The sequence below is a fragment of the Sinohyriopsis cumingii genome, chromosome 1 (assembly GCF_028554795.1).
Source record: "Sinohyriopsis cumingii isolate HCF-2022 chromosome 1, ASM2855479v2, whole genome shotgun sequence".
Lineage (NCBI taxonomy): Eukaryota > Metazoa > Mollusca > Bivalvia > Unionida > Unionidae > Sinohyriopsis > Sinohyriopsis cumingii.
Genome location: NC_142961.1, coordinates 81,593,890 through 81,616,688, shown reverse-complemented (window position 1 = coordinate 81,616,688; position 22,799 = coordinate 81,593,890). Strand labels below are relative to the sequence as shown.

The 22,799-nt window shown below is 35.5% G+C and overlaps 1 protein-coding gene across 1 annotated transcript; it reads left to right on the top strand.

Annotated features, from left to right (window-relative positions):
• The first annotated feature begins 6,844 nt into the window (after positions 1–6,844).
• LOC149807232 (uncharacterized) lies at positions 6,845–22,417 on the top strand. The gene is made up of 4 exons (XM_089935810.1): positions 6,845–6,961; positions 11,427–11,501; positions 20,361–20,439; positions 20,920–22,417. The coding sequence occupies exons 1-4, from the start codon at positions 6,898–6,900 to the stop codon at positions 22,121–22,123; spliced, it is 1,422 nt and encodes a 473-aa protein (XP_089791936.1). The 5' UTR covers positions 6,845–6,897; the 3' UTR covers positions 22,124–22,417.
• Positions 22,418–22,799: the final 382 nt, after the last annotated feature.

Here is a 22,799-nt window from a genome sequence, read left to right as displayed (position 1 = left end):
TAATAAGCACCTGTCCCCATAAACCTAATTAATTGTTATCCGGCCCAAATTAATGTGTTCTTCATAGATCGACAGAAATTTGCATCCTTACATACATACTGTCCCTGGATCATTGAGGTATTAATTGAGAAACTTCTTCCAAATGAAGATTCAAATATTTTGGACAAGGTCTGTGATTTTGTGAAGTTGTTAAAGGCTTCTGAAGTAGAAAGAAAAAATCTTCATTCTACGCAGTCAAAACTGAAATGTTATGACAGAATTACTCAAGAAAATAGTTTTCAGCCTTGTGATAGAGTTCTGGTTCTCTTGCCCATAGCTTACAATCCTCTTCGGGATAAAGCGTTTTTTGGTCCTTATACGATTGAAAAGAAAACGAAAGAGTTTGTATTATGTCATTAACCATATTGGGACGCGGAAAGAGCAAAAACCTTATCATATAAATATGTTAATGGATTATTTTTATGGAGATATCACAGGTAGTACCTGTCCAACACCATGAAGATGTAAATGATGGAGTGCAATCTGAGTGTAGTGACTCCGGTTTGGCTAAACGTCGGAAATCAAATATATTAAACACTCTTGTCCAGAAAGAAATGAATTAACACAAACAAATAAAATCATTCATAGCGTTGATGTCACAGATTCGACATCTGCGAAACAGTATCCGTGCAAGATGATACCTCTCAAGTAGAAATTGTGATGTTTTGCTAAATAACACAAAGATGAGTTGGTCTAACTACTTTAACGGCTAGATTACAACTGACTAAAACAGAGAAAACACATACATACTAGTTTCTCACGCTGTTGTTTTCATAAAGCATCGAGGGTTACAACTGAGTGCGAGCCTGGAGCTGACTTTAGGTGACCTGTAACTGTTAGCTCTTTTGTAGCAACAGAATGTTAACACCGTATACTACCAGAACTACCATCAAAAACGAGTTTTGTGCTTTTCCTTTAAATTCACATATTCATTTCTCCTTTTCTTTTTAATAAGTTTGTAAACATATTCAAACGTGACCAAGTTCTATTTAGCAAACGAATATATATATATTTTAAATAGTTTCTGTTGAGTTGGAAAAGTTATACTAATTGTATTTAAAATTAAGTTCTAGCCCTATGACATTCACAATCATTCTAATACTCATGAAAACAATACATGGTGATATATTGGCTTTGCCACTTAAATCTCTAGTCATAATATTTTGTTCTTCAATCCAGTTGTTATCACTGCATATAAACTGATGTGATATAGCATATGTATATGTATACCCTTGACCAATTCCAGTTTCTAATATTCACAAGACACAATAAGGGTACGTGGGAAAGCCTACCAGTGGCTTCTCGTGGGTCGGTGGTTCTTCAATGGGGTTTCCAGGGTTCTTCCTCCACCAGTTATACTGGCCGCCATGCATAGCCTATCTTGTGCTGAAAAATGGCGTTATGCCCTAGAACAACAACAGCAACAACAACAAGACACAATATAATTCAGAAAAATTATCAAGTTCACATAACAAAATATCTGTATCATGCAGGCTTATTTATTATTACGTCCACTCCTTGTTCGAATCTTTCCTATGTGGTTTGGCTCATTGATGACTAACGGCATCTTGTCATTCAGTTCAGTAACGTCCTTGTTAGTATCTTCGTATGTATCACATATCTCTGGTAATGTCTCTTTTGTTTCTAACAGATGTCTTCGGTTTCTCCTGTATATAGCGCTATCATGGGTTTTCACATCATATGACCCTGGAGTGCTACTTTTTCTGACGACTACAGCTGGTTCCCAAAGATCTTGTTTTCTGATTCTTACTTTGTCTCCAGAAGTCACATTTGGAAGATCTTTAGCTGTTCTGTCATACTGTTTCTTTTGCTGATTTTCTTTTCACCCAGTTTCCACTTTAGGTTTTTTCTTTTATAACTTGCGGAAGTAGCTGTATGTTCGATGTAGGTAAAGTCGATCGAAGTCTTCGTCTCATCAGTATTTGTTCCGGAGACCCTTTATCATCAATTGGTGTATTTTGATACTTCAATATCGATAAATATGGATCTTTTCCATCTCTCTTTGCCTTATTGAGAGTTCCTTCGACAGTTTGAATGGTTCTCTCTGCTAAACCATTAGACCGTGGATACTTTGGACTTGACGTAGTGTGTTTGAATTACCAGGTTTTTGCAAACTGACCATATTCTTTTGAGGAGAACTGTGGTCCATTATCCCTCCTTACTTCTCGTGGTATTCCATATCTTGCAAAAACTGACTTTGTATGATTACTGTACTTGATCGTACATTTTCTAACTTGGCAACTTCAAAATATCTGGAGCAGCAGTCTACTATCAAGACATAGTTGTAATTATTCCACATAAATAAATATGTTCCAACCATTTCTCATGGTGCAGTAGGTTGTGTAGACAACAATGGTTCTTTTTATTTGACTTTCTGTATTCCTGGCAAGTAGGAAAATTCAATAATGTGTCTGCAATCTGTGCATTCATGCCAGGCCAATACATAATGTTTCTTGCTCTTGCTTTGTCTTCTCAATGCCCATATAACTTTTGTGCAACTCATTTAGCGTTTCTTTCTGAAGAGCATTTGGTATTACAGTCTTCTTTCCTTTTAGAACTAATCCGTCCATTTATGAAAGTTCATCTCTCCAGTTCCAAAAATTTCTGATTTCAAAAGGTACAAGGTGTTTATCATTTGGCCATCCCTTTTGAATCATTTCTCGTAATTTGGTCATTTTATTATCACGTTTAATTCCATTCTTTATTGCTTCGAACTGTCTATCTGCAACCTGTATATTTGACATGACCATGTGCACATATCACTCAGTTTCACTATCCATGTTTATTTCATATGTGTTTCTGTCTGTATGCTCTCGACAATGTATCTGCTACAATTAACTCTTTTTTCTGGGACAATACGTTAAGTAAAAATGTACTTCTGCAGTCTTAAAAGCATTCTCTGATGTCTAGGCGGTGCGGCAGATAGAGGTTTCTTGAGGATTGATTCCATAGGTTTTTTTATCCCATTCAACTTGTACTTGACGATCATAAGTACATTGATTAAATCTTTCAGGACCAAATAACACAGCAAACAGTTCTTTTTCAAACTGTGCATACCTTGTTTCTGCATATGTCAAAGACCTTGATGCAAATGCTGTGGGTTGGCCTGAATGCATTAACACTGTTCCAAATCCTTATTCTGATGCATCACAACTAACAACGACAGGCTTCTTAACATCTAAATATTTTAACACAGGTTCTTTGCTTAGAATCTGCTTGATCTCTTCAAATGCATGTTTCTGTCCAGTTTCCCAAACAAATTCAGTGTCACTTTTCATAGGTGCTCTGATTGACTCTGTCAATGTAGACATATTTGGAATACATTTCGCTAGGTAGTTGACTGTACCCAGTAATCTTTCAATTTCTTTCTTGTCCGTCAGTGCGGGCATTTCTATGATTGTTATCACTTTTTTTCTGGGTCAGGTTTAATACCTGATGATGTCAACATGTGTCCAAAGTAGCACACTTCTGTTAGACCAAATTGGCATTTTTCCAAATTCAGTGTCAGATTTATTTCCTGGCATCTCTTTAAAACATTTTTCGGTTCTCCATCATGATCTTCTTGAAATCCCCCAAACAATTATGTCATCTATATCAGTCTCCACCCCAGGCAGGTCCTCAAAACACTGTGCCATATGTTTCTGGAACACTTCTTGAGCAGATGTAATACCAAAAGGCATTCTCAGGTAGCAATATCTACCAAACGGGGTGTTAAATGTTGTCAATAGATAGCTTTCCTCATTCAGTGTATTTGCCAGTAACCATGATTGGCATCTAGTTTGGAGAAAACCTTAGCTTCAGCAATCCATGTGGTTATATCTTCAATTGTAGGAAGTTGATAATGCTCTCGCTTGATAGCTAGATTCAAATGTCTCGGATCTAGACAAATTAGTAGTTTTCCCGACTTACTAATGAACTGACCCATTATGTTGGTTCATCTACTTTCCGTATTACATTTTTCCGTTCTCTCTCTTCCAGCGTTGATTTAAATGGTTCTCGTAAAGCTGTAGGAATCGTCCTTGTTGGATGAATGACAGGTTTCACATTTTTGTCGATTCCAATATATTTAGGTTTCAGGTATCCTAGACATTTGAACACACCAGGAAATTCTTTCACGATATGATTGTCCTTATTCCTGTGAACATTGCACACGACTTGTATAAAGTTCAAATCTTGAGACGCTTTGAACGGAAGAATATCAGGTGGCTTTGTTTTTGTGATATAAAAATCAAGTTCTTGATTCATGCAGTTTATTTTGCATTTGCCTATGACTATTAGTTTGTCACCAGAGTAGTTTGTGACACAGGTCTTGATTGGTTTCACTTCACCGTTGTCAATGTTCATTGTTACAAACACGTGATTTGGAATGAAGTTTGCTTGCGAACCAGTATCAATTTTAAATTTTATATCAGTACCATGAAGAGTCAGAGTGACGCAGCATTCTTTGTCACTGATTTCAGCGTTTGCCTTTGTCAGTGTTCCTACAAAAGGTTTTCTTCCTTTTCATTTGATTATTCTTGCATACCCTGAACCCGTTTTGTCTTGTAGCATTTCAGAAAATGATGCTGTTTTCGACACCAGTAGCAAGTTTTTCCATAGGCTGAACATTTACTTTTTGTATGTAATTTGCCACATTTACCACAGTTGAATAATTTGGAGTCTGATTTCATATAAAACATTTCCTCTTGCTTTGCTTGTGCCATTTTCTTTTCTTTTTTCTTCATTTTCACACTATGAACTTCTGATGCAGCTGCTTCATTTTGCATACTTTAAATCTGCTTTTTGGACTCTTCATCTGCTCTGCAGATAGCTAGTGCTTTTGTAATTCAGTTGCTCTACTCGTAAAAGTCTTTCTTTTACTTTTTCAGAATTAGTCCCACAGACAATTCTATCTCTAATAATTTCATCCTGTCGATTTTCATATTTGCAGTTCATTGCAATCAATTTAAGTTCAGTTACATATTGGTCAATGGTTTCATTCTTTTGTTGGATTCTTGTATTGAATCTGTATCTCTCTACGTAATGTTCTGACTCGGAATGCAATAGTCCGCAAACTTCTTGACAAATGGAGCAATTTTTTCAGCTTCATTGGTCTCAAATGTAAATATATCTACCATCCTGACCAATAATATATAGGAAAGCACTGAATTTTTCTTAGTCTTCTATATCTGCAAACGTAACATCTAAGTAAAACTGCATAGTTTCTTTCCACCTAATCCACGTTTCTGCTGGATGGTGGGAATTAAAGTCCATTTCATGTGGACGATTGAGTTTTTTCATGATGTCACAATTACCACGTAAACTTGTATATCCATACTTCTTAATGGTATAAATCTAACTTATTCCAAAATGTTCATTTCTGACACCATGTTATGTTTTGCTAAATAACACAAAAGATGGTTTGGTCTAACTACTTTAACGGCTAGATTACAACTGACTAAAACAGAGAAAACACACGCACACTAGTTTCTCACGCTGATGTTATCACAATGCATATAGGGCTACAACTGAGTGAGAGCCTGGAGCTGACCTCAGGTGACCTGTAAATGTCAGATCTTTTGTAGCAACTGAATGTCTATTCCGCATATTATCACAGAAATGCTTGAAAAAGGAAGTTCATTATTTACCGGGGAATGATTTTATAAACCAAATAAAAGTAACGTTAGTTCTCAGTGTGTTCTCGAGTGACTGAGCCACATAATACTTTACGTATTTTTACTGGCTAGAGAAAAGTCAACATTGTCAACAAATCAGATTCATTTCCTGTGCCAAGAATAAATGGTTGCATCGACAAAATTGTTAATGCAAAATGTATCACAAAGTTTGCAAACTTTTAAAATGCTGAATACATTTTGACATTTGCAACTCTAGATGGGCTTTTTCAGTATAAAGTAAAGTTCTTTTGGGATAAAAGATATAATGTCAACATTTCAACGTCTAATGGCCATGTTAACATCTGGTTTATATAACTAAGACGTGGAAATCGATGATGACTTCTACAAGGACACATGGGATGATATACTGGAAATCATTCGGAAATTCTGTGATCGACTTGTGATGCAAATCTTTTGGTTAGTTTATGTAAAAGTACGTTTTGCAACACACTGTGTCACTTTTTGAAGACATGTTGTGGGATAAGGTCGAGATAAACCTGTAGAAGTTTAGGTCAAGTTTATATTTTGCCAAATCAAAGGCCGAAATTAAAAAGCACCAGTTCTTTCAGCACCAAATTTCAGCCAGATTCATTGTGTAGATATAGAAAATTAGCGCTATAAGTACTATGATCGTTGTCAAATCCATGGTCGGAGAACTCTTGGTAAGCGGGTTCACTACTGCTGACTCACTGAGTGCTCTGCAGCTAGTCAAAACAAGTCACATATGCCCATGGTAACGCTATACGCGGCAATGAAACCCATCAGCATTTTCGTTCATATATAATATAAGGAATTTTCGTGCACAAAATTCCTTGACAATCTTAAATTTTAAACATGGAATAAATTCTATGCATGCACATAAAGTAGCCGACATTGACTCATCTCTAACCTCACCATTGTGTTTGTGGTCGAATAGTACACCGCCATATATGTAGTTTGTACACGGTATAATAGTATTGGGTGGTATATTTAATACTGAAACAGAAGATACTGCCGAACACCGAGAAAGTACAGTAGTTCAGATATTAGTAAGTAAAAATAATCTTTAATCTCTACTTGTATTTTGAACTTTGTTATCTTATATACCATGCCTCACCCAGTAATATAGCTTGAAATATGGAGGTAAATTTTCCTGGCTTTTGCTGTTGGAAATAAAGTGGCTGACGCTTCACAAAACGGAAAAATGCGTGATCGGCATTTTCTGCGAATGATTTTTATAATTGTTGTTTCGCATCTTGCTGAATATGGTAAGAATTTATAATACTTATGTTGCTGAATGTGGTAAGTATTTACAATACTTTATCTTTCAAGTCTAAATATGATAAATCAGCCGGTCTGTCACGACCAGGAATGTCCAAGTATATATTGCCCTTTAATAAAATATAAGTTAAACACAGCATATAAGTGTTTATATTTAACATGAATAGATTCATTAGCACTAAGCGATTGCTTCTAGGCTTTAATTTTATGTCTGCCAGAGAAAAAATAATGCTTAATCCTTTCCGTTTTAAACATAAATCAAGGCTATTGGTAATGCAAACAGGCTTCTAAGTGAAGAAATCGTTTTTGAAAAACGTCTGAAATTATACTTTCAATTGAGTTAATCCATTGTTTACATTTCACTTGCTTGTTCTCTATCGATCTACTGCATATAGTTCTATAAATTGTATCCCCCCCCCCAACTTGATATGCATAATGTTTCTTCATAGACGGCATATATATTGATTTTGTTTGCACCTATGAGAACTGTTATAGTTGTAGGATGTGTTTCTGCTAGTGTATAAATGACAATTCCTGCAAGGCAAAAGTGTGGTTTAAGAAACAAATGTTAATTGTAGGAACATTAAGAACTGATGTGGTAAATATGAGAAACTGCATATCATCAGAATGTCGTTTCGTCAGATCTGTTGGATGTTACGATTGCCACTAATCGTTAGTTCTAAACGAAGTGTACCTTAACATGGTCAGAGAAGTTGAGTTTGACATGTATTCAAGTAGATGTCCTCATGTTCTTCTACAGTGGAATCTACTGTGTCAATGAAGCTATTTATAGGAAAATAGTTTAAATTATTTTTCCATTTTTATTTATATGCATATTGTTGGTGCTTATTGGCATTTCTTGCATTTTGTGTAAATACTAATTGGTTTTATTTTGTGTGACATTTCAAGACCTAGGGCAGACAGATTATCGTTTTAAATTGTAGTTATTTCGAAAGAAAAACGTATACAGGTGATTTAATGCGTCTGATGGTCGACATAATCGCAAATATAGACAAGCTATAACGGAACTGTATGCATCATGAGATGAGATGAGATGAGGGAACAGCATCACAGTGCCAAGATTAGGTATTCACCATATCAGCTGATATATACGAAAGGGATTTCAGCTGAAGGGAATGTTACCAACACTGTTGTGCACCGCATCGCATTCCAGCACAATGATAAGCTGCACGTGTTTCGTCACAATAGTAAAATTGCTACAGTTCATACAAAACGGTCTCTAGACGGTTTGGATATTTACAGAATGGTAAACAAAGAATGATAAAGTACGTCATTGACCTACTAGCTCACTGCTTTGGGGGGGGGGGGGGCACAGAAGATGGACTATAATGACAATTATCTAACCTTGCATAGTGAAACTCATAAATGGGGAAAAGAGAGCACTTTTTGATTTACTTTCCATAGTTAATGTATACAGTTTAAATTTAACACAGCCAGACAAGCGCATGTACAGGAAGACATATAAACAGAGATTATCTAACTGTTCATCATGGGGATCATTGTAATCTTTATCATGGACTTTGGTCTCATTAATGACATGTACATATGTGTCAATGTCTTTCTCATTAAGCGCTGTGTATGGCTAGTATATTACTCAATACCGTTTAGTAGGATCTACTTGCCAGGTACTCATTACGGACTAAAATATTCTACACGCAAACAATATGTGCAGAAAACAGTTTATGTTCAGTTTCTCAAAGTTTTAAGCCAAACCCACTTCTCCTTGCTAACTAATTGATTATTAAGTAGTGTCGGTGACTTTTTGTTTCATTGCATACAAAGACCATACTAATGTATAATGCTTCAAAATTATGTCGACAAAAAGGTCTGGCATATTATATTTATTGTGCATTATTCTTTCACAAACTCACTGCTACGCTGTACGTGATACTTGATTGAAGGAAATAGGACATCACTAAAATGTGAAGCCATTTCTTCATAATTAGAGTTGCATCTTCCATCCACCTGTGCTGAAGTTTGCATTATCAAAGGCCTTTAATGCGACAAACCATTAAATTTCTCATTTATACTGGTGTTGTTGGTTTGGGGTTAACGCAGTTTCTAAGCACAAATACACGAATACATGGCCTATCTTGTGCTCAAAAATGGCGTTAACTGGTGGAGGAAGAACCCAGGAAAATCTACCGGCCCAAGGAAAACTACTGGCAAGCTTTCTCACACACCCACATTGGCCGAACCAGAGACTCGGACCCAGGCGGACAGAGGTGTTATTGTAGTAAACAGTAAAGGCGAGGGCTTTAGACCACTCGGGCCACCCCACCAATACTATGACATGATTGTAGAAACCTGATTTTTTTAAATACGAGTGCGACTGTCATCAAATTCTTCATCTTCTAACAAGACAAAAACTAACACATTGACGCAATTACCTAACTGAACTGCACATTGTCTGGATTCCCAAGATGATGACGATGTTCCAAATTATTACTTCATCTTCCAGGATACCGGTTTCTTGGCTAGTTAACTACTGAACGGTTCCTCAAGGTAATCATATTGTTTTATATTTATATGACTGAATTATTGCAGACGCAATTTTTTCTCCACTGGTTCCCAGTGCATCTGTCTCTGTCATACACACACGTTATAATACGTTTGTATTTCATTATAACGTACCTTATTCAAATATATGATGGTTACTTTAAAATTTAAAGCATGTATACGTATTAAGTATAGACTGATGGAATTTAGACGTTTCGGTATCATCTTCAGAGTCTAAAAGTTAATAACGTCTTTGGGCCTAATCGCTCTGTAAAAATGTTTTCCGTTATAGCTAAATCAGGATGAAATGCATTTTAAATACTGTATGGCTATTTTGCTAAAGGAAGGTTTATGTACTGTCGTTAATAATTTGAATTAGCATTAGGCTGTTTTCCATTTTGTTTTTAATCTAATTTTTTTTCAGAAAGGCACCCAGTCCAGCCCTGGGAATCTTTTAAATTCTTAAGGCTGATCTTTAAGTTTGATTTCATATCATTCGATCAAAAAAAACCTCAATGAAATCTAATCTTCGATCGGCTAAGATGGGCAACTCAGTTTTAATCCATACTCTTGGAGTTTTATGAACTCAAGACCGTGAACCGTCCTGTTGTGAAGGATACTTCACCACGAATGTTACTGCAGACCTGCACATAAAAAGACCTTACTATAACTGAACGCTTGAAAAATTTACCTCAATGCAGAGTTAATTGACCAACTATAGCATAACAGTCATACTAATGGCTTGATGATCAATCAAATTTAATTTTCCAACTAGTAGAAGTGTATATCTTGTCGAATTTTAGACTCCACATGTTTGGGTTGGTCAGACGGTTGGACAAGAGCAAGTCGGTTACCTATATGGAATGTATTATAGAGCACATCTTGTTTCAAATCATTATAATTAAAAACATCTCTCCTCCATTTTTTTACGATATTTTCAGCATGTACTTAAACGTTCTCATTCAGTCACCTTCAACAGAGCCATAGAAAAGGGTACATACAACTAATTAAACACTCATAAGCAGTAATGTTAATGTTTGACCAAATTACTATACCGTTATGGTAAAGCCAGTCAAATATACATCTTATAAATGAAGTATCCAAAAGGAACTTCCAGGATGAAGCAAATGACATGCCATACAGGGAACATGGTTTTAGATTCAGTAGGCTAACTGTGTGGCGACAGCCATACAAGGAACATGGTTTTAGGTTCATTAGGTTAACTGGTGAAAGCCATTCAAGGAACATGGTTACGGATTCAAGAGGCCAACTGCCTGGCGACAGCCATACAATGAACATGGTTATGGATTGAAGAGGACAACTGCCTGGCGACAGCCACACAATGGCCATGGTTATGGATTGAAGAGGACAACTGCCTGGCGACAGCCACACAATGAAGATAGTTTCATGTTATTCAGGTTAACTGATGAAAACCAGACAATGAATATGGTTATGGATTCACTAGGCCGACTGCCTGGCGAAATCCATACAATTAAAATGGTTTTAGGCTCGCTAGGTTAACTGGCGACAGCCATACAATGAACAGGATTTAAGGTCGATTAGGTTCAAGCCTACTAATGCGTACAATGTACCTATACGTCGGCTTATTTTAAAGCAATTCATTCATTTTCATTCAGTTATTCATTTTAAGACAGTAGACTGGTTCTGTAGTTTATACAAAATATCCTTGCCTTGTGGAGGGGTTAAACTGGAGGAATGACAGAAAAATTCTTCTGTTAGTAATAAATGAATTTCCACTGATCAGTTTCCAGACGTTACAATTGAATCATACTTTATTTTGTTAATAAGACTTCTCATCCTGACTGAAAATTAACACCTTCTTTGTCTCACACATAACAATGCACACAACCACCTTGATGTATTTATCCTGTTGTAAATCCATAGAGACATAACTGAATTATGTTTTTCCAGGTTCAGCAACAAAGAACACAGTTAAACCGATTGTATCAACGTCGGCATCGACGACGAAGGAACCAGTGTCCCTAGGTAATTGCATCCAACAAACTTATAATTAGTTTTTTGATTAAAAGAAAGGACGAAGGAACGATGATCCAGAAGAATTGTCCATAAGAAATTGCATGCATGGTTTATATGTTAATATTTTGACACACACGATGATTCTTTCGAATACGGAAATAACGAGCATTTATAAAGCAGTACATTTTTTATATAAAAAATAATATTTTTTGAAGTTATTTCTACTCAAATATTTGTACCTGGGTTATGAATTATTTTATAATCTTTAAACGAGGCCAGTTCGAAAAGATTCGACTTAGCAAGTACAATGTGTAAAAAATGCTAATGGAGAGAGAGAGAGAGAGAGAGAGAGGGTATTAACGGTACGACAGTTTGTCGGGGTAGTTTCCAGTCGTACACGTCAGGGTAAAATTATACCGTACCGATACTTTGGTAGTTTCCATCAGTAAGGAATGTATGGAAATTTCCGAATAATCTTGGAACGAATTTTATGACATTAAGATCATGTTGTTATTTCTCTTGACAAAATAATTTTAACACTAACCTAATTTTTTTACATTCTAGTTGCAATTGTTGCAAATTTTGTTGAATGTTACAAATATAATTATATTTATGAACTTTTAGTCACATGCTTACACGTGTCACGAATGGCAGATTGAGACATTAAGAGTTTTGTACTAGATACGGATTAAAGAAAGACAATTCCTTTATACAACCAATAATGGTCTTAATATGCTTCGTTTTAATTTTGCATGTTCTCTTGTGCATAAAATATTTTCTCGCTTGTCGAGTCAATGTGTTTTATGTTTACTGGTACTCTCTGCCCGGGTACTGGTGTCCCACTCAAGATTTCCTTGCCTATTATAGCAAAAGTGTAACTTGTAACTTTTAGGCTTCAATGGCAACTTCCCATTTTATCAACAAGCTGCATAACATGAGCACAACTCTGACAGTGTCAGCTATCTTGTAAGCTTAATCAACCCACTGTAATTACAGTGTTTAGATGATAACTTATGCAACAATTAACATACATATGTAACGGGAATGCAGCTGGATGGGATGGGATCTAGCGAAAACATAACATTACTTGAATGAAAGGTTTATAATGCATACGAATAACGAGTTAATCTTGACACCTTACTCGTACGCATAAATTCCAACAGTAATGTAACAAAATGATGCGCACGAAGTTCAATAATGAATATAAGAAAACCGTTCAAAATAAACAAATGATCCCGCATAAGAATGAATATGATCAAAAATGAATATGATCGACTTAAGAAACTGTCACTAGATTTGAAAATTATACACAAAAGTGGTTGACATGTGGATCTATGGACAATATATGACCAATGTATTAAAGTATGATATGACTGATTTTCACACACAGTGGCATTGAACTGGATTGTGACCCATATCGCGTTCATACATCTAGTGATATTGAATTGAATTTATACATATATAGAGATATAAAATTAAACTAATTAAAAAGTGGAACTTATGATATTATTTATCTGAGGCGTCTAGTCCACGATCACGAGATATTTTCGATTCCAGAGCTCGCGTCCAATGGCGAAGGAACGTCCTTGCTTTGTCCACTCCTCAAAGCCTGTCACAGGCCCCCCTCGAGAGCCTCGTTATCCCGTAGACCCGCTGGGCCAGAATTTTTGGCTGATCACTCAGAAAAAAACAATTCCTTTCCTTTGGACAAATGTCGCCTTCAGTGGCAGAATTTGGGTTGCACAAGAATCCAGAATCTCTCGACACCTCGTGAACAGCTCCACAGCTGAAATTTGCTTCCATGAAGTAAACAGCGTCATGACAAGACACATCTGTATTGTTATTATACAGAGATAATGTTGGTCTACAAGTACACATTTTATGTTGAAATCCACGGACAGAGAACTCGAGGTAATCGGATTTCTGGCCGTTGACACTTTATCTATGCAGCATTGGATGAACCGAATACAGCAGTTTGAAATAACTAAGATTGAAACTGTACACTCCCATGCTTGCTGCACGTGGCAATGAAACCCAAGTGCAGTTTCGTTCATACATAATACAAAGGTACCCTAGTACTCACAATATCGTTACAACATAGCAAATTCATAATCTATAAGGTACTGACCATTCAATGTTCGTTTGGCGAGGGAGATACGATTTGCGTTCAAACCGAGAGATTTTATCTTATTTTACCTAAAGATAATTTGTTTTCAAATAATATAATGGTTATACCATGGTGTTATATTGTTATAAATTAAAGCGAATATATTTGTTCCACCTATTTCAGAACTTGAAATAAAATCAATCCCAGGCATTCTATTCAAAAGCTGAATGGCTAAGATGACATGATGTTTGTCATTCTATTCAAAAACTGAATGGTAGGATTGCATGATGTTTGGCATTATATTCAAAAGCTGAATGGTTAAGTTGGCATGATGTTTGGAATTCTATTCAAAAGCTGAATGGTTAAGTTGGCATGATGTTTGGAATTCTATTCAAAAGTTGAATGATTAAGATGGCATTCTATTCAAAAGCTGAATGGTTAAGATGGCATTATGTTTGGCATTCTATTTCAAAGCTGAATGGTTAAATTGGCATTATGTTTGTCATTATATTTCAAAGCTGAATGGTTAAGATGGCATGATGTTTGTCACTCTAATAAAATATTGAAATGAATATTATCATATAATACTATATCATAATTTTTCGGAAAGGGGTTTATAATTTAATTTTAACGTGAAAATAGATCTTTGCTAGTAACTGTAACGAATTTTGGGGTCAGTATGTCCTGTCCTATATCTAAGTTATTTATTGCGTGTCAACCATTGCTACCTTGCGTGGCAGGGCTTGATGGCGTGGTCTTTGTATCAGCTTATAGTAATTAAATATTATTTAAGGTCTGGGTTAGTGAATGTATTAGTCCGTAGCCTTGACCTTTTTTTTTTTTGTTGTCAAGATGGAGGGAGGTTGCATGTTATGCTGTTAGTATTGATTAGCGGTAAGAGACTAATACGAAAGTTGTTGAATGTGTTACGTGGAGTTTAAATAAGTGTTTTTGTTTAGTGATTATGGGGCGTGTTACTGCGTGTAGGTGTTGGTCCCGAGTATCTATTGTTTTGTTGTTTATGTTGGGAAAAGGATTTAAGTTTTACTCGATTTGGCAATCACTGAATAGTATCTCCTTTTTAAGAGATATCAGTGGCCCTAAAAAGAATATTTTCTTTTTGTTGTTTTTTGTGGGTTTTTGTAGATCTCATGTACTTGACCTCGTCAGTTTTAACTGTCCCAGTCCCTTTCCATTGCCAAACCCCATTTCTCGTCCTACTTCAGTTGCTACTTTGGCAGCTGTTGTAGTAATTGCTGCTGAGACTGCTGGCATCACAATGGTGGTTAACGCGGATGTAGTGATGGAAGGTTTAGAAATCCTGGTACGTGAAGGTCTCATTTTCTTGGGTTTAGTTAATGAAGTTTGATATGTCTTGTAGCTTACACCAAGTTTTAATTTCACCTTCTGTCCTTCACACTTTAAAGTTTTTCTCTTTTCGTCTTGTCGTTTTCTTCTGTTGTTGAATAAATACGTCTGCTTCGTTTGTCGTCACAAAAAAAAATCTCCAATTCTTTCGTCTCTTTCTAAAATCACCCACCAATGGCAAAAATGGAGAAGGGGAACTTTGTACACCATTGGAGGAAAAATCTTGTGAAGACGACAAGAAATCAGCTAAAGCTAAATTAAAGTCAACCTCTTCCGGAAGATGAATACTGGTTACACCGGCAATATTAGTCGCGTTACTATCACTCCGGGTATCCGAGGTATACGCAACAAGTACACTTCAATACATTGTATCCATTGTTTCAGATATAGGTATGATAACGCAATGATAAAATGTCGGAACGCTGAAAGGCCTATGTAATAAATGTGACGGCAGGCGTCATATTTCATCTCACTGGAAGAGAGACTTCACGCTCTGACTGAACTTTGTAACTCATGTTTGGATTGGTGGAATATTTCAATCCGTTTCGATAGAAAAGAAAGATAGTAATCTTAGTTACCAACAACAAGTTTGTATTTTATGTTTTGTCTATATATGTGTTTGCTTGTGTATGTTGTTGACATACTAAAACCTAAAATTCCCTTCTACCCCTTCTTATACGATAGTGTATTTGTACGTCAAGGCGTAGTAGTGCATCAATATACACGTCCTATCCTTGAGCATGATAATATGTTTATATATAATGGTATGGTAGTGTGTCTATAAACACTGCCTTACCCTTGTATGTGATGGTATGTTTGTCTGCTTGTCTGAAGGCATGCTGTATCCACACTCCCGATCCTTATCGTTAATGGTAAGAACGTATGTTTGGATTTGTGTGGTGTGTTTGGATAGCAATTTGAACAGTGGTGGTGGATTGTATATGTGGTCTCTTTGGATAGTATAAGTGAGGTGTCTTATGTACGGGTTTGCTACAGACAAAGTGGTGGATATGCTTTAAACAAGGTCTCTCTACAGACGAAGGGGTGGATATGCCATAGACACGGCTTCGCCACAGACGAAGAGGTGGATTTCCTTAGACAGGATTTCCCTACAGACGAAGGGGTGGATATACTTTAGACACGGTTTCACTACAGAGGAAGGGGTGGATATGCCTTAAACACGATCTCGCTACAAACAAGCAGGTTGACATAACTTAGGCACAGTCTCGCTCGAGAAAAATGGGTGGACATAGCTTAGACATAGTCCCACTACAGGCAAAGAAGTGGACATAACTTAGATACAGCGTTGCTACAATCAGAGGGATGGAAACAACTTTGACATGGTGTCGCTAGAAGCAAAAGGGTGGACATAACTTATGTACGGTCTCGTAGATAAGAAAGTGTAGACATAACTTAGTCACTGTCACGTTGCAAATTAAGGCTTTAGACTCACTCAGACAGGGTTTCTCTGGAAGCAAAGGGTTGGACATAACTTAGGCACAGTCTCGTGTCAACCCACTACATATATTTTAAAAAAAATATTCTTTGAAGTTGATATCTCCAAAAAAATATAACTGTATGCAACGAACATACGCATTTTATCTGTTTTTACTAAAATTAAATGAACACCAGTAGCAACCATGCTTAAAATTAATAAGCATTTAAATGAAGATAAGAATGGTTTTGAAAACAAAAAATATGTGTCTTACGAATAAACAAATTAACAAATGATTTATCTGTCTAGAATATAAAATGAAATTTAAAAAGAAATTGAAGAATTCTGAATAAAATCCCAAATAGAGCTAAAAGTTATATCACAACTCCAAAAGTATAGAGTATTCCTAATGAGTTTCAATGGTGTTCCAGATGAAGCCAAATCTATTGTGCCGATGTGCCAAAAAGCTTTTTTATTGATGTTGATATGCTAATGATTTTGATGTATCACAATATGGGTGCACATAACACCTCTCCTCATAAAGAAAAATAAAGATTGATGCTATAAAGCATTTTTTTAATTATTAGTCAATCACGTAGATATTTAAAATTACACAGGACGTTGTCTGATGAATGTTACAAGATATATACAAAATAAAGCAATATAGTAGTTCTATAAACGTAAAGGTGAATTTGCAATCGGAGCATCAAACTCTACCTCTACAACCTCTGATTTTTGTTTTTCATTTTGTTAATGAAAGTAAATGGGTTGTGATCACTTAATATAATAATCGGAGAAAGAATGGAACCAACATACACAATACACATCATAGTGTTGTAAGACAATATTATCCTTATCGATTGTGGAATAATTTCTACATTACTTGTTAAAAGTTTTAGAAAAATAGCACACTTAATGATCTACACCATCTTTTTTTCTTCCTGACTTAATACTTCACCAACCCTTACATCACTTGCATCAACAGGCATTTTAAACGATAGACTGAAATCTGGAGGCGAAAGAACTGATGCACTCTTAAGTAAGGCCTTTACTTTATCATAATCACGTAACATTTATTAAAGCAATGAAACTTGGTTTTCCTACTCAACAAATTGGTCAGGGATTCAGCTACTATGAAGATATTATAGAACACTTTCCGATAATATCTAGCAATACCTAAAAATCGTATCACTTGTTTTTAACTGATAGGCAATGGGTATTCACGAATAGCATTGACCTTAATTTCTATAGGTTTAAATTTACCGTGTCCCACAATATGTCCTAATAATGTAACACAAGCAAGGCAAACCACAATTTTAAAATTTTGGCCTCCTAAATGACCAGCCGATGGGGTTTTCTGGGCAAGGCTAAGAATTTCCCGTCGATATGACACGGGAGCAAACAGTTGATAGTTCACTGACCACTTGTCAACAGCCAGTACCTCGGCTGGTATCCATTTCCTCACAAGGACACCGTTCCTCACTAAATAACAAAATTTTGCTTGTGTGGCCTCCGTTTTGCAAATAGCAATTTGAAACAAACAGGTGATCTCAGTATCTTGATCCTGTTCCACGGCTAGTGATTATCGTTTATCACCCTGATTAGAATAGAGGATCACTGTAGTCAGTACCTCTTGATTATCAATACCAGGAACAAAAGTGACCTCATCATAAGACTGTCCAATAAATGTGTCAGGTAAATGAATAACAACATCATTCTCAATAGCTTTCTTTGCCTTAGCTCAAGTAACTACACAAGCTATGTCTAAACCAGGGATATCAATTTCAATTAGAACAACAAACAATAGAAACAATAAAGGCTTGTCAGTTACAAGTGGATTAATTGCAACTTTATCTCCAGCTAGGTCATTACCTAGTAATAAATAAATACTCTGAATAGGCACAGGAGTCACGGGTCCTGAGACTAGGCAGCAATCAGAAATGAAATGTGTAGGAAGAGATAGAGATTCTGATCAGTCTTATCAGAAGTTTGATTCCTAAAACATGTGATAAACTGAGACATGGAAGTATTTGTAGGAAACTGAAATGGTATTTTGTATTATTTTAAAAAACAACAAAAGCTGCTTATATGAAGTCTAATTGACAAATAAAGCTTTATGAACCAAGGAATAGTCATTTTTGTATCAGCAGTATATGTCCAATGCTCTATTTGGGATTTTCTGCAATTTTCTCAAAATGGGGAAAATATGTATCTAGTTACTTATATTTAATTGGGGAGGTAACCTAATATTTCTGGTACCGTCAAATCCTGAAGTTGTGTGTAAAGGGTGTTTGTACGTGTGTGCTTTACGTGCTAGTTCTAATGATTTTAAATTAAATTGCATTTCCCTTTCATCTTTATATGTCTAGCGGGCTTAAGTAACTCGTCTTTTCTGAAGAAATCTAACCCTTCTGGGTAGGATCTAAAACAAATTTCTCCATTTTACATGACACGGTGAACGCTTGTTAGTTTCACTGAAGAGTTCTCAAATATGTAAAACAAAATACAAGAGACTGAGAAAATTCCAAACCAAAGTAAATTTAAATGTCAAAACACGGTTCTTTGTCTGAAATATTTTAAAGAAATTCGTATCCCGGACAAGCCCTCAATTTTTGTTACGACTATATGGTCTTAGACTGAGTAACAGAAAAAGCAAATACCAAAAGTTTAGTGAAATTAAACAAATAATAACGAAAATTTATAAATAACTAACATTATTTTGAATTAAATCCCGTATAGTTTTAAAAGTTATATCTCAAGTTTAAAAGTATAGAGTTTTCTGAATGAGTTCCTCTGGTGTTCGGAATGAAGTCCAGCCTGTTGTGCTTGAATAATGTTGATACGCTAACTGTTGATGTCTCACAATTATGCTATCTTAAGCTTCATTAAATGAATTCATAGAAATTCAAAAATAGCTGCTTAGTCCCAACGTTTATGAGCACTTTGCAATTCCAATGACTAATTGAAATAAATAAACCATTTTAAATAATAATTTCAAACACAACTAAATAAATGTCTCCACTATAGATGTTTAAAATAGGAATAATACTTTTTTCTCTCACTACCTTATATAAAAACTAAGACACAATTTCAGAACAAGGATAAGGGTCTAAACTTCATTTCTAAATCATTCTAACTCGTAAACAATGTCAAGTCCTTCACTTAAATTATATATATATATATATATATATATATATATATATATATATATATATATATATATATATATATATATATATATATATATATATATACGATCTCCGGAAATAAAAAGAATTTTCAAATTTGTTAGCAGTTGTTAGACATTAACTGTACCCATTCGATTGATCGATCGATGGAGAAAGAGAGAGAGAAAAAAAGAAAGAGAGAGATGCACGTCATTTAATTATAGCTGCATCGACTTATTAATTAAGCATTTTCCATGGAATTCCCATTTAACTAAGCATTTTCAGTGGAAGGGACAGATTTCTTTTAGTTTAGCTTTGTAATCTAATTAATACAATACAAGATCCCTCTCGCAAACAAAATGTTTAATATAATATTTGAGGAGAAAACGAATCAAAGTAATTGTAGATATGCACATTTTTTGTTTGATATCCCGCATCAGATTCCATATAACCTACAAAATCTTTTGAAATTGTACGACCATTGACTTTATTCAAGAAAGAAAATCTGAATCTAGCGCATTGCTTTTTTTTCATAAATATGTGTAACTACAGAAGTGTCGTCAGGTTGCATCGTCATCAGTTTGTATTTTTACATATTCTTGAAATATATACATTATGTTAGTCATTAAAAAGAAAACAGGAAAGACCGTCAACAACAGATAAAAGCTTGTGTAAATGTTTCACCTGTCTGTATCTCTTATTGATACATATAATAGACAAAGCCTGAATTAATGCACTACAGTAGTCAATGTTACTGACTATGAGTCTTGTTTTGGATATATTTGTTTCAGGACTTGTCGGTGGTTTCATTGCAGTATCTGCAATTCTGCTTATAGGCATTGTCTTGTTGATTATCATCGTCTTTAGACTGTAAGTAACATAAATCATGGTTATATCTTTTATGATAGATCATTTAATCAGTTCATTTTTTATTTTACACAAAAGACGGTGAAAAGTTGCAGTATCTTAGTCTGACAAGCTAAGTTTTTCTAAAGAAAAACAAAGAAAACTTCATGACCTACATTTTTATATCTTATGAAAATACTACATCTATTACACTTATTCCACTTAATTCTGTCGGCAATTACTGTAATACCTTGACCAAATGTACACCATTACCCAAACAATTTCAAGCACCTTTAAACCGATGACCAGACATTTTATTTATGGAACTATTAGTCTGTCCGACAATGCCACATTTTATATTCTGTAACGACGTTCTTGTATCGTAATTGACGCCTGTCCGTTCCTTAATAATCAGCACTATTCACATTGTTAATAAAGTGCGGATTTTATTACACTTTGAAATAAACAAGCCGATTATGTCTGATTTTTATATTCTTGTTTCAGGAAGAGAAAAATAAAGAACTTAAAAGCGTCCAGATGCTCCACTCGTGGTGGTGAGATTGTGCAGGAATTTGAAAAGAAAACTGAGGATAAGAAGGATACGAATCATAAACAGCCTCCCAAACTTTCAGAACGACGAAATAGGAAGGATGTAACGATTAGCCCCAGCTCATTAGTTAAATCAAATGAGGCCAAAGACCAAGATATACTCGAAAAGTACAAAGTGCAGGAAGGCTACGACAATGGCACTGGGGTCTATCCCGATATTTCTACATTGCCGGAAATGGAGAAGCGCAAAATGCCAACAAATGATCTCAAAGGATCTCCTGTAAAAACAGTTAAATTCGATAATACAGGCACAGTCTATAGTAATGAATCAGATGACATTAAAGATCAAGAGGTATGTAAGGAAAAAGAAACGGAATTTACTGAAAAGATGGACAAGATTGTTACGGCTGATGTGGATCTTCCATCCTACGATGATGCCAACGTAAGTGAATCCGAACTGTATGAAGAATATGACAACGAGAGCAAGTTGCATAAAGTCGAAAGAGGCATAACGAAGCTGCCGAAGGAGAATGAGTATGTCGATGAAGAAGAAGCATTGTATGAATCTTACGATTACTCTAGTGGAGACAACAAAAGAACAACTAAATATAAGACAATACTGAAAAAATCGTTCAGTAGCAAAGGAAATAGCATTCCTCCAAATGATGATGACCTGATAGAAGAGTTTGTGTATGAGGAAAGCCAAACAGGTGAAACTGACCCCAAGAACACAAACCAAAGAGACGTGCTATCCGAAAATGCAAAACCCCTGCAATATTATGTTGAAGCCATATATGAGGAACCCGTTTCTTCCAATTTTAGAGATTCCGGACTTTCACATTTTCCTGCGCCTGATATACCAAATCTTCCCATTTTATCTGTCACATTGCACAACAAGTCTGGGAAAAAATTCAAAGCAGATGGAGGAAAGGTACACACGATAAAGGAGGGTTTTACTAACGAAAATACTAGCACAAAGAGTATAGACGAGAATGGCGAATCAAATCAAAAGGCTGAAAGATCTGTATCCGATAAAATCGCTTTGAGGGCATCTCCAGAACCACCGAATGTGCCTAAACGAAAAAGAAAGGTTGCTCCGAACTTATCCATAAGTCCAAGTGAAGGAACAGCCAAAATAAACATAAATGGAGACATGTAAATAAATATATCAAGGATTGGCATCTCAGAGAACATTAGCGGAAACGCATTGGGAGATCTTGTGGACGACAAACTTGCTTCTGATTTTCATGACGTTACAAGCGTTTAGTCACATACTATGCCAAGGAGATCTGATGGTTTAGGTTTGCAGTCGATCAGAAGCAAATAACGAATCCCTGAGCAAAACCGAGTTCAGGAAGCAATCTGAGCTCTGATCTGAGTGAAGCTTGACTGAGCTTTAAAATTGAAAATTGACAAGTAGAATGCCTTTATGGTGATACCGAAAAATGCTCAGTTGATTTTTATATCTCACTCACTTAAGACATATTTACTAAAGATTACAATTTGTCAAAAGTGTGTTTTCTATATGAATCAAACTTGTGATGTAAATGTTTTTTGTTTTTTTTTAATTTTAGTTGATGTGATTGGTGTGTGTATTCTTTAATCGAAACCATGAGTAAATATATGATGTTTCGTAACTGCCATAGCAACTAAAATGTGCCTAATAAGTTTATCAATATCCAGCATTGGCAAGCAAATGATCGAACTTATTAGGCACGTGGTATACATTTAATCTCAGACGAGGACAAATGTAATATTCTTTATGACCGCAATGTATTACAGTGAAAATATTATTAAGTGCATTCCAATGCATCAGACGCTAAGCAATAGCTTTA

What these genes read in the sequence shown, in the direction of transcription:
- LOC149807232 (XM_089935810.1), top strand. Translation starts at nt 6,898, where the DNA reads ATGCGTGATCGGCATTTTCTGCGAATGATTTTTATAATTGTTGTTTCG. An exon ending in GAAGGAACCAGTGTCCCTAG is followed by an intron (nt 11,502 to 20,360) that starts GTAATTGCATCC and finishes TATTTGTTTCAG; the next exon opens with GACTTGTCGGTGGTTTCATT. An exon ending in ATTATCATCGTCTTTAGACT is followed by an intron (nt 20,440 to 20,919) that starts GTAAGTAACATA and finishes TTCTTGTTTCAG; the next exon opens with GAAGAGAAAAATAAAGAACT.